This window comes from Sorex araneus, chromosome X, assembly GCF_027595985.1.
Source record: "Sorex araneus isolate mSorAra2 chromosome X, mSorAra2.pri, whole genome shotgun sequence".
Taxonomy (NCBI): Eukaryota; Metazoa; Chordata; class Mammalia; order Eulipotyphla; family Soricidae; genus Sorex; species Sorex araneus.
The window spans coordinates 269,425,498-269,438,208 of NC_073313.1; the positions used below are offsets into that span (position 1 = coordinate 269,425,498).

At 56.9% G+C, this 12,711-nt stretch overlaps 1 protein-coding gene across 3 annotated transcripts in view; it reads left to right on the top strand.

The window, feature by feature from the left end:
• The window catches only part of MYO7A (myosin VIIA), a 74,173-nt gene that overhangs the window by 17,353 nt on the left and 44,109 nt on the right, over nt 1-12,711 (top strand). For all 3 annotated transcript variants that reach the window (XM_004610839.3, XM_004610840.2, XM_012933255.2), the window contains exons 7-13: nt 1,147-1,300; nt 1,957-2,033; nt 2,356-2,475; nt 4,718-4,860; nt 6,143-6,353; nt 7,696-7,831; nt 9,012-9,118. In XM_004610839.3, the coding sequence (XP_004610896.2) occupies nt 1,147-1,300; nt 1,957-2,033; nt 2,356-2,475; nt 4,718-4,860; nt 6,143-6,353; nt 7,696-7,831; nt 9,012-9,118 (948 nt within the window). The remainder of the gene's footprint in view (nt 1-1,146; nt 1,301-1,956; nt 2,034-2,355; nt 2,476-4,717; nt 4,861-6,142; nt 6,354-7,695; nt 7,832-9,011; nt 9,119-12,711) is intronic.

Below are 12,711 nucleotides of genomic sequence, written 5' to 3' on the forward strand. Positions count from 1 at the left end.
TTGGATAGTGGGGGGGCAGCACCCAGGGGCTGTTGGATACCAAGGGGGAAATATGTGGGTCAGGGATATGATGGCCTGGAGCGATAGCGCAGCGGGTAGGGCTCGCCTTGCATGCAGCCAACCCAGTTTCGATTCCTCCATCCCTCTCGGAAAGCCCAGCAAGCTACCGAGAGTATCCCGCCCACACGGCAGAGCCTGGCAAGCTCCCCGTGGCGTATTCAATATGCCAAAACCAGTAACAACAAGTCTCACAATGGAGACGTTACTGGTGCCCACTCGAGCAAATAAGTGAGCAGTGACAGTAACAGTGACAGGGATATGACAGCATTCTGGAAACTTCCTGGAACTGGCTGGCTTAGGTCTCACACACACACACACACACACACACTCACAAATACAAGCACATTGAGACACACAGTCACACACACTCAGACAATAATTTTACACATGCACACACTCACACATACACACATATGCACACATATTCAGACACTTACACACATCACTCACATGCAGACACACGCAGGCATACACATATAACCACAAACACACTCATACATGTGCCTACACACTCACACATGCACATACTCATGAACACTCACATATATACATATATACACACATGTGTACACAGCCCTACTCACATAATCACATGTGCATATATCCACACATGTGCACACATGCACATGCATGCACACACATACTCAGTTACACATGCACTCACACATTTATACACACATGTGCAATACTCTTACATACACACAAGCACATACATGGGCAGATACTCACATATGAGCACACGCTAACAGTTACACATGCACACACTCGCACACAGGGTTTCGTGGGAACACTTGGTGGTCGGTCCCTTGGCCATGCCCGTCTGTCTGCTCCTGCTGCCCTGGTCACAGCCACACTGGTGAGAGGCAGTCCCTGGAGGGTGTCCACAGGGTGGCGCTGTGCGTGGACAGGGCAGCCCCGCTCCTCACTCCTGACAACAGTCTCCAGATGTGGGGGATGGCTGGGAGACAGGAACCTTCTGGTCCTTCCAAGCAGCCATGGCCCCAGGCCGGGAGGTCTGCTGTGGCAGAGGGGGACCTGTGGGCTGAGGCTTCCTCCTGAGCACCCCCTCTGCCCCCGGCCGGGTAGGGAAACTGCATGACCTGCGAGGGCCGGGAGGACAGCCAGGAGTACGCCAACATCCGCTCGGCCATGAAGGTGCTCCTCTTCACGGACACAGAGAACTGGGAGATCTCCAAGCTGCTGGCCGCCATCCTGCACCTGGGCAACCTGCAGTATGAGGGTGAGTGGGCACCATGCGGGCAGGGGCGGTGTCGGGCACACCCAGGCAGCCCCGGGGTGTGAGGGTGAGTGGGCACCATGCGGGCAGGGGCGGTGTCGGGCACACCCAGGCAGCCCCGGGGTGTGAGGGTGAGTGGGCACCACCTGGGCAGGGGCAGTGTCGGGCACACCGACCGCAGCCTGCAGGCATCAGGCCTGTCCTCAGTGCCCGGCCTGCTGCCTGGGAAGTTTGCTCCGCCTGCGTGCGAGTGATGCCAACTCAACAAACTCAGCCACATCAGGAGATGGAACACCGGGCACAAGGAGGGTCGCGCTGAGGTCCACTGGGAACTTGGGGAGGAAAAGGCTGACTCAGGGCCTGAGTGAGCCGGTGCCAGCAGTCGTGGTGGCGGGAGAGGGAGGCTGGGGTGGGAGTGAGGTGAGAGGACAGTGCCCACTGGTGTCTGCTCCTTGGAGGCCAGGCCTGTGCCAGGCCCTGGGCACCCAATTCCCCTTTTCGGGCGCCTGTGGCCCCAGAGAAAGCGTTCAGAGTGTGGACAATGCGGGGAAGCATTTGCCCAGGCGCTGATGCCCCTGTGGGCAGGGCAGCTGCAGGTCCTCCCGGGTGCCCCATGCCGGCGCCCCTTGTCCCACGCTGTGCCCTGTTGCCCCCAACAGCCCGCACGTTTGAAAACCTGGATGCCTGTGAGGTTCTCTTCTCCCCGTCCCTGGCCACAGCCGCGTCCCTACTCGAGGTCAGTGTCCGGCTCTGTCCCCGTGGAGAAGCATCTGCTCCTCTCCGAGGGGCCCGTGTGATTCGCGCTCAGGAAGGTTCTAGAGCTCAGATGCAGAGCCAACCCAGGCAGGGTCTGTGCTGGGCGAGCCCAGGCCTGGGGCTCCCTGGCTGTTCCTGGGATTGGCCCTGCGATGGTGGCCCTAGGGGCCCAGGGGTCAGGCTGCAGGGATGCCATGGGAGGGCAGGGCTATCTGCAGGATGCAGGGTCTGGCCTGAAGCAGGGGAGAGGGGGACTCTGGGAGGCAGAGGGGCGGGGGGTAACACTGGGTGTCGCCCCCCAGGTGAACCCCCCAAAACTGATGAATTGCCTGACCAGCCGCACCCTCATCACCCGTGGGGAGACCGTGTCCACCCCGCTCAGCAGGGAGCAGGCGCTGGATGTCCGGGATGCCTTTGTCAAGGTAGAGGCTGCTCTCCTGGGGCTGTCACAGGGACAGAGGTCACAAGGCAGCACCAGGCTTCACGCTTCAGTCCGGCCTCTCTAGGCCAACGTCACCAAAGTGGGCAATACCGCCCCCTGGTGGGCGTGCTGGGGCTTGGGTCAGAGTGTGGCGCTGCAGGCAGGAGGGGGACACTTTCTCTTGGTCCTTTTACAGAAGGCTGATTTGAGGAAGATGCTCAGTTACTTTATTTGTGTGTATGCGGGGGAGGGGCTGGAGTGATAGCAGCTCGGGTAGGGCGTTTGCCTTGCCGCGTTCAATTCCTCTGTCCCTCTCGGAGAGCCTGGCAAGCTACCGAGAGTATCCCGCCTGCACGGCAGAGCCTGGCAAGCTCCCCGTGGCATCTTCGATATGCCAAACACAGTCACAATAAGTCTCACAATGGAGACGTTACTGGTGCCTGCTCGAGCAAATCGATGAGCAACAGGACGACAGGGCGACAGTGACAGTGACAGTATGGGGTGGGGGGCGGTGGAGAGGGTCATACCCAGCAGTGCTCAAGTCTTTTTCATGGTGCTGCACTCAGGAATTGCTCCTAGCTGGGCTTGGGGACTGAATGGGATGCCGGGGATCGAACCCAGGTCTGCTGCATGCAAGGCAAGTGCCCTCCCCTCTGTGCTGTCACTCTGGCCCCAGAGTGATTTTTTCCCCTGACATGGGCTTGTAACCTAAATCAGTTTGGGAACCTCTGTGTAGGGTCAGGGCAAGGTTGGCATTGCCCCCAGGAGAGGGCTGTGCCGCTAGCCCTGTGCCTCTGCCCTCTGCCTTCTCGAAACTGCAGCCCTTGGGGCTGGGTCCTTTGCTCTGAGTCCTTGCACTGCCCAGGGCTTGGCCCTTCTGGTTTCTCCAGAGCAGACGTGAAAAGGGGTTGACTATGACAATGACAGTAGGGGATGGTCACGCTGGACAAGACTGAGTGCTGAGAGGAGAGAAAGGGACAAACATGTAACCTTTCCGTGCCTGTATACAGACCATAGTGCCCAGAAAGGGGGGGGGGAGACAGACAGACAGACAGAGACAAGGGAGAAAGAGAGAAGAAAAGTGCCTCTATGGTGGGGGCGGGGGTGGGGGAAGGGAAACTGGGGACATTGGTGGTGGGAAATGTGCTCTGGTGAAGGGACAGGTCTTGGAACATTGTGTGACTAAATCCCAATCATGAACAACTTTGTAACTGTGTATCTCATGGTGATACAATAACTCACTGTGATAGTTAAAATTTTTTTTTTCTCAGTTCAGCGTTAAGCCTTGTTATATTAGAAGTTTCTCCCAAAATAAGGCTTTTTTGGGGTATTTATCTATTTATTTATTTTTAAGTGAATCACCATGAGGTACAGTTGCAGACTTACAAACTTTTCGTGCTTATATTTCAGTCATACAATGACTGAATCAAGTACCCATCCCTCCACCAGTGTCCATTCACCACCACCAATGATCCCAGTATCCCACCCACCACCCCCATCCCATTCCCCCTCCCCTCTTGTGGCAGGCAGATTCCCTTTTACTCTCTTTCTCCTTTTAGGTGTTGTAGTTTGTAATACAGATATTAAGTGGCCATTGTGTTTGTTCCATAGTCTACTTTCAGCACACATCTCCCATCTCCAAGCATCCTTTGCTTGGTGTTCCCTTCTCTATCTAAACTGCCATTTACCCCAGCATGCAAGGCCGGCTTTCAAGCTGTGGAGCAATCCTCCTGGTCCTTATCTCTACTATCCTTGGGTGTTAGTCTCCCATTCTGGTACTTTATATTCCACAGATGAGTGCAGTCCTTCTATGTCTGTCCCTCTCTTTCTGATTCGTTTCACTTAACATGATACTCTCCATGTTGATCCACTTATATGCGAATTTCATGACTTCATCTTTTCTAACAGCTGCATAGTATTCCATTGTGTGGAGATAAATTTTTTTAAAGGAGTGAGGTGGGCGCTGGGTCCGCCAGGGGTGCCTCCAGACCTGCTGTCTCCAGGTCCCCCTTGGCCATCTGTTCAGCCCCTTTCCTGCGCTGGGCTCAGGGCCCCTGGTGATGGTCAGTACTGATGGGCTGACGGGGATGAGTGGGGAGACAGGATGCCCAGCAGGCCTCCTTCCTAGGGGGGCATTTTTGGAGGGGCGGAGGCCCCAGTGCGGGAGCAGGACAGCCGGGATTGAGCCCCGGCGGTGGGCAGGGGGCGGGTGCAGGGCTGCCGCTGACCCCGTTCCCTCGCAGGGGATCTATGGGAGGCTTTTCGTGTGGATCGTCGACAAGATCAACGCTGCGATCTACAAGCCCCCGTCCCAGGGAGTGCAGAACTCCCGCCGGTCCATTGGCCTCCTGGACATCTTTGGGTTTGAGAACTTCACTGTGAACAGGTACGCCTCGGGGCGTGGGCCTGGGGGACCTTCCCCACCACACGGACAGAAGCGTCATATCTCAGGGGCTGGAGAAATAGCTACCAGGGAATAGGGCGCTTGCCTTGCACGCAGTGACCCGGGTATGATTCCCTGCATCCCATATGGTCCCCTGAGCACCCGCCAGGAGTAACTTCTGAGTGCAGAGCTTGGTGTGACCCTTGAGCATCGCAGGGCATGGCCTAAAACATAAAAAAAAATCTCAAAAAGAAGCATCACATCTCACCCTTTAAGCGACATCTAGGGGCCGGCCACGTGACTGCAAGTAGGAGAGGACAGGTCTAGCATGTGCAGGGCCCTGAGGTCCACTCCAGTACCTCATGGTCCCCCAGACCCAGCTGGGTGTACACTGGTGGCCCCCAGAACCAGCTGATGTGGCATCACTCAGCAAGGCCTGAGCGCCAGTGTCAGACCCGTCACCCTCGGCTTCCCCATCGGCTCCTCTGGTGTGCCAGCTAACTTGCTCCAGCCACACTAGGCCACATTGGCACGTTGGTCCCTCCGGTTCTCCTCCAGTCCCCGGGTGCTGAGGCCCCTGGGAGTGGGGTGAGGGGGACTCAGGGCGGGGTTCTGATGCTGCCTCAGCCTCTGCAGGACCGAGGTGCCTGGAAGCAGGTGTGACTCATTCTGTATGAGCAGCATCTTGGTTGGGGGGGGGGGCTTGCCCACACTGGGGAGGAGGGTGAGAGGCTGGGGGATGGGGCAGTCCCAGGGGCAGCCCACCCTTCTCCCACTTCCAAACTGTCGCGTCGCTGTGCCCCTCCCCGCCCCAATTCCTGGCAATCTCATCAGTGCTGTGATCTATTTGCAAACCCTTAGTCAGCACCCAAGCATGCACACTGGTGGGTACACAGTGTGCCCCCGAGAGTGTGGGTTTGGGGGCTGAGAGGTGTCAGATTCTGTCAGCCATCCCGCCACCATGTCCTGCCCCTGCCCCTGTGGGTCTCCCTGTGCCCGCCAGCAGCGTCTTGGGCTGTCCCTCCCAGGGGATCTGCGCAGGGTTGGTGCTCACTGCCCCCCAGGGCTTGGTCATGGGGATCCTGAGCCCCAGATTCTAGCCCCAGGTTCTAGCCTTCAGCCCCCTCTCACTAGTGGAGTGACCTGGGGCCGTGCTTTGCCCTCGCCAGACCCCTGTGTCCTCTTGGGGAACAGAGGCACTGGGACGTGACCCCGCCCCCCTGCAGTGATGCAGGGAGGGGGGCCATCCCCCAGCCCATGCACCCGGCCCTCCCCCCCACTGCAGTTTTGAGCAGCTCTGCATCAACTTTGCCAACGAGCACCTGCAGCAGTTCTTCGTGCGCCACGTGTTCAAGCTGGAGCAGGAGGAGTACGACCTGGAGAGCATCGACTGGCTGCACATCGAGTTCACCGACAACCAGGAGGCGCTGGACATGATCGCCAACAAGCCCATGAACATCATCTCCCTCATCGACGAGGAGAGCAAGTTCCCCAGGGTGAGTGAGCAGCAGGGCCCTCGGGCGTGCCCACCTGCAGAGCAGCACAGATGAGGCCGCCTCCTGGGCTGGCTCCGGGCTCCAGCAAGTGCTTTTCTTCTTTCTTCTTCTTCTTTTTTAATGCAGGAGTACTGCTTTTTATTCAGCCATTGCTTAGGCTGATTGAACTGAGCATGAACTCCACGTTACTTTTTATTTTTTAATTGAATCACCCTAAGATACAGTTACAAAGACTTCACGTTCAAGATTCAGCCATGAAATGATCAAACAGCCATCCCTCCACCAGTGCACACTCTCCACCACCAGTGCCCCCCATATATCCACCCCCCCCATCCCAGTCCTCACCCTGCCTCCATGGCAGACAATTTCCCTAATACTCTCTCTCTATTTTCGGGCATCATGTCTTGCTCGAATTTTCCCACCACCATTCAAGCCTGCCTGCCAGGGACAGGCACTAGATCATTTATTGTCCCTTGCTCATTTTGAATATCTTGGGTGCCACTGCCTCGTGCTTTTGGAGTCCTAGATTGTAGATGGTTGGGTTCCAGAGACATCTCTGTAGGGCACTAATCCATTTCGGGATTCCATTGGGCGTCTCTGGACCAGGGCCGTTGGTGCGCAAAGATGGCGCCCAAAGGCACATTGTGGGTGTGACAGCCAGGCCAGTGAGGGGGCGGGGAGCAGGGGAGGGACAGCCCAGCACCTCTGCTGCCATGCGGCCTGGAGTTTAATCCTGGAACCCGCATACGTGGGCCTTGTTTATGGAAGCTCTTGGTCGCCAGGATTCCATCTGGAGTAGACGGGGAGTCAGCAAGTGTTTTTCATCTGGCGTGGGGGAATCACCTTCAATCTGCTGGCCCGGGGCCAAATGATGAAGACCTAAGCCCTCAGTTGACCAGAATAGGGGCTCCCGGTGCTCTGCATTGGGGGTCTCATGACTGCACTCTCGGGAAATCATGGTCTTTTTTTCTTTTGAGGCGGGGAGGCACACCCAGTAGTGCTCAGTGCTTTCTCCTGGCTATGCCCTCAGGAATCTCTCCTGGCAGGGCTCCGGGGGCCACACGGGGTGCTGAGGGTTGAAGCCAGATCAGCCGTGTGCAAGGCCAACTCCCCACTCGCTGGATCTTGCTCAGTGTCCTGGGCCGGGCTGTGTTTCCCATGGGGCCGGTTTCCCTCCCCACGCTTGACAGATGGGGAAATAGAGGCCCAGGGAGCTCTTGTGTGGGGACAAATAGAGGGAAGGGGATGCTCTGGAGGGAGTACAGAGGGAGGGCAGGGAAGGCAGCGGGCAGCGGGGAGCAGGCGGGAAGGGGGGGTGGTGACGCTGCCCTGGGCTCCGCAGGGCACCGACACCACCATGCTGCATAAGCTGAACTCCCAGCACAAGCTCAACGCCAACTACATCCCCCCCAAGAACAACTACGACACCCAGTTTGGCATCAACCACTTTGCAGGCATCGTCTACTATGAGAGCCAAGGTACGACTCCTCCTGTGCCCACACTGGCCCCGTCCAGAGAAATGGGATCTGGGGATATAGAGAGAAGCATGTCAAGGAGACTGGGTCTAGTCCAGTGCTCTTTTTTTGTTTTGTTTTGGGACCACACCTGGCAGTGCTCAGGCTGACTCCTGGCTCTGCACTCAGGAATCAGTCCTGCAGGCTCGACGGGAACCATATGGGATGCCAGGGATTGAACCTGGGTTAGCAAGGCCAATGCCCCACCTGTGTACTATTGCTCTCATACCAGTGCTCTTTTTTTTTTTTTTTTAGGATTCTCCCAAAATCTCGGGCTTCAGGGCACTGGGGGTTTCTCCTTTAATTCTTGCCATTTGGCTGGGGCTTTGGGGGAGCGGTCCAAGGATGCTATATTGCTCAGGCTGTGATGGGGATATCTGGGCCACTCTGATGGTGCCCAGGACCTGCTTCCTTCCTTCTTTCCTTCCTTCCTTCCTTCCTTCCTTCCTTCCTTCCTTCCTTCCTTCCTTCCTTCCTTCCTCTCTTTCCTTTTGGGTCACACCCAGCAATGCTCAGGGCTTACTCCTGGCTCTGCGCTCAGGAATTACCCCTGCTGGTGCTCTGGGAACCCTATGGGATGCCGGGGATTGAACCCAGGTAGGCTGCGTACACGGCAAACACTGGCTTTTTTGCATTTTGTTTTGCTTTTGGTTTTGGCTTTGGGGCCACCTTGAATAGTGCTCAGAGCTTACTCCGAGTTTTGTGCGCAGGGATCACTGGTGAACAGGGACCATATGCAGAGCCGGGGACTGATAGAAACTGGGATGGCTGCCTGCAAGGCTAGCGCCTTACCCACTGTACTCTCGCTCCGGCTCAGAGCCTAGGAGAAAATCTGTTATTTTTACTGCAGTTTAGGTAACATGGTTACACTAGTATGAACATTCATGGTCTTAATGTACAGTCACTGTCCCCCGGCACCCCCAAAGCGACCAAGACCCTTCACCACTGTCCCTGTCACCTCCTGTCCTCCTCTTCGTGCCTCCCCACCCAGTCCGCCCACTGCACGTAATCTCAGTTTTGATCCAAGGCCAGCAGTTTGTCCTCTGGATACTGAGCTATTGAGGTGTGGAAGTTCTTCCTGACCCGCAAACACCATGGATCGGGGCAGAGCGGGGGAGGTATGATGGCTCTCTGCCACCCCCAGGCTTCCTGGAGAAGAACCGGGACACCCTGCACGGGGACATCATCCAGCTAGTCCACTCTTCCCGGAACAAGTTCATCAAGCAGATCTTCCAGACCGACGTCGCCATGGTAACGCGGGGGTGGGGCTTCCACTGGGCCGGAAGCACCCCCAGCCCCACTGGTGTCTAGGCCCCGCCCTCCTTGTCCCCAACCTGAGCTCAGCGCCTCTGGCCACTGCAGGGACACTGGATTGCAGTGACATGAGGCAGGGGTGAGGGGTTGCGCCCACCAAGATGCACCTCAGACCCACCTGTTGAGCCAGTTCAGGGCGGGCCGGTGTGCAAGTGCAGAGAAGGGCTGTGCTTGAGGTCTCAGCGCAGAGCCCCTCGGGCCTGGGTTCCTGGGGGCTGCTGCCCCTCCACTTCTCCCCGCAGCTGGCAGGAAGCTCACTCAGGCTCAGGGGGACACACGTGCCTGGTACCCCACACCCAGGAGTGCCGGGGGGAGATTTCCCTCCCTCTAGCTCCCCCTGTCTGGAGAGAGGGGTGCCTACTGCCTTTCTCCAAAGGGGCGCGCAGGAGTTTACCTTTGCACCTGAGCCCAGGATTTCCTGTGTGTGCTGGAGGGGCCTGGGGCGCCGCTCACGCCCACCCAGTGCCTGCGCTGCTCCTGGCCCCCAGCACAGCCCTCTGCCCTGAAGGTCCTCTCAGCCCGACCGGGCGTTGACTTCTGCTGTCTGACCCAGCTCCTTCTCCTTGCTCCCCTCACCTGTCCCTGCACTGTTTCCTGCTGTAGTTTCTCTGTGGTTACTCGTCGGGCTCTCTCCACCAGCCAGCGGCTCCGGCAAAGGTAAAAGACCCCGCCTGGCAGGGCCGAGGGGTGCGGCCCCCGGTGCGCCCATGTATTGGTTTTTAGCTTTTATTGGCGTGTGAGCTTTCTTTTTCGCCTTCTTTTTCTTTGTGGGGCTGGAGGAATGGCGCTGGCCACATCCAGCGGCGCTCAAGGGCTACTACTGCCAGCTCTGGGCTCCGGGGTGGCCCGTGGGGCACGTGCGCCCCCTCTTTGCCACACCTCTCCAGCCGGCGTGCTTCCCTGTGGAGTGGTTTGGTTTCTTCGGTTTCCTGAGGTGTGTGTCCCGATGGCATCTCGGTTCCTGAAAGGAGGAACTGAGTTCCAGGAGAAGGGGCAGGACTTGTCCAGACTTGGGGCAGAGCAGGACCCAAACCCCAACTTTGGGTCGTGTCTCCAAGGACTGCAGGCTGCCCTGCTCACTTCTCCAGCCTCGACAAGAGGTTCCGTGTGGCCGGAAGCTTGTGTTGTCGCAGGAGTGGGTGGGATTTTGTGAATGTTTATAGGTGGGCGGTGGGCTGGGGGAGGGGGTGCAAGGCAGCCTCAGAGATGGGGGTGACCATCCCCTTTGAGGTGCTTTTAAGCCCTGAGCCTGTTGACTGAGTCCTACGAGGGCGAAGAGCAGAGAAGGTAGAAGGGAGTGAGCGAGGTGGGGGAGAGAGGAGGCGTAAGTGGGGTCAGAGCCTGGGGGCCCTCAGTGTCCTTGCTGAGTGCTCTGGGGGGCTCTGCAGGGAGACATGCCAGTCTGGCTACTGCCTCGACTAGGGAACAGACCCGGAGTGGCTTTGGAGGTGATATAAGACTCTGAGAGCTGCCCGAGGCCCGGAGTGGAGGCAGGTGTCCGAGGCGGGCAGTCCGATCCCATTGGTGTGTAGAGGCAGGCAGGGAGGTTGGGAGTTTGGCTCAGAGAAGGGTGTTGGTGGTTTCTAGGGTTTGGGCCTGAGTATTTGGATGGTGAGTCCATGGTGCTGGGTCCCTGGTCAGCATCGTTTCACTAGCACGAGGGTTCTTAGCTGAGATAGACCTGCTCATCCTCAGGTCGCACCTGGGCCCCAGGGAAGACAGAAAGAATGTTCTAGTGTCCTAATGAAAAGCACCAAGGGGCATCCATCCATCACATGTGCTGCCTGTGTCCACACAGAGTGATATGTACACTTCTATGTGCTGTGCACTGTGTGTGTTTGCCCTGCGAGCTGTATACATTTGTTTCTGGTTTTGTTTTTTGGGCCACACCCAGCGATGCTCAGGGGTTACTCCTGGTTCTTCAATCAGGAATTACTCCTGGCGGTGCTTGGGGGACCATATGGGATGCTGGGGATCAAACCCAGTTGGCAGTGTACAAGGCAAACACCCTTTCCACTGTACCATCTCTCCGGCCCCAAGCTGTGTACATGTGTATGTCCTAAGTATATTATGTGCACCTGTTGTGCCATGTTGTATGTGTTGTTTGCCATGTGTAGTGTGTGCTGAACACGTGTGAGTGGTATTGTGTGCCGTGCACATGTGCTGCGTGAATGTTGTGTATATGCATGCTCTGTGCACATATATGTGGTATACATGTTCAAGTATATGCTGTGTGCTACACTGGGTTGTGTTTCATACTATGTGCATTCGCTCTGTGTGCTCTCTGTGTATGGGTGTGCACTGAGTCTGTTATGTGTGCTGTGTGCTATATGATCACATTCTCTACACACGTGTGCTGTGCACACTTGTATGTATGTTTGCTGTGTGCTATGTGACTGTGTGGTGTCCATGTGCTGTACATGAGTGTTGTGTGTATATGCTGTGTGGGCTGTGCTTGCTTGTGTGTATAGTGTGTGTGTCCTATGTTGATTTGTGTGTATGTGAGCCACATGTGACTGTGTGTGTGCTGTGTGCATAGTGCTATGTGTATTGTGCTGTATTGTATCAGAATGGGTATGAATGCTGCGTGCATATGTGCTGTGTGTATCAGTGTGCTACGTGTATCTGTGTTTATGCGTGCTATGTGCATATATGCTGTGTAGATTGTGCTATGTGAATCTGCGCGCTGTATCAATGTATGTATATGTGCTGCATGTATGTGTCCTGTGTGTGTATATGCTGTGTGTGTAGCGCGTGTGCATTTTCTCTCTCTGTGTGTGTGTGTGTGTGTGTGTGTGTGTGTGTGTGTGTGTGTGTCTGGAGTGCAGCCTCACCTAGACAGTCATCCCTCCATGGAAGTCACCTAGTCCTTCGGGTCAGGTTTGGGGGCTGCAGGCCTGACACCCACCTGGCGCCGGTACACCCCTGCAGCTGTCCTCAGCCGACTCTGAGACTCTAAGTGACACAGAGCCACGCCCGGCCTCGTGGGCGGGTGCAGTACTGACTGCCCTGAGTCCGGATGACCCGGCATGGGCGCTGTTTGACTTTAGTTCTAGCCGCCTGCCTCTGTCTCTCTCCCACCTGGCCCTGGGGGCTTTGGTGCTGCAGGCTATCAGATAAAATTATGATTCACGTATCAGATGGTAAATCGAACCATCACAACTCACCCCGATCCCAGAAGAGAGAATCTCAGCCAAGTGAAGGCGTCAGGAAAACAGCAGAAAACGCTTAGTCTGCGCCCTTTTCTTTCCTGTTTGTCGCTGGGGCCTCTCCCAGCACCATCACCTCCTCATTTCCGGGTTCTGGGACTGGGCCCCAGCAAGGCCAGACGCAGGGTGGGGTGCAAAGAGCGTGGGGAGCAGAGCCCTTGGGACCACTGTGTGCTCCGCCCTGTCCCCAGCCTGCCACTGACAGCTGATGCCACGGGAGCAGGAACCCGCCGGTTCCGGTCCGACCCCTAGGTTCCCGCCTAGGCGGCCTTAGGGACCAGCCCAGGACCTCAGGGCAGGGCGCGGGGCGGGGTGTGGGCC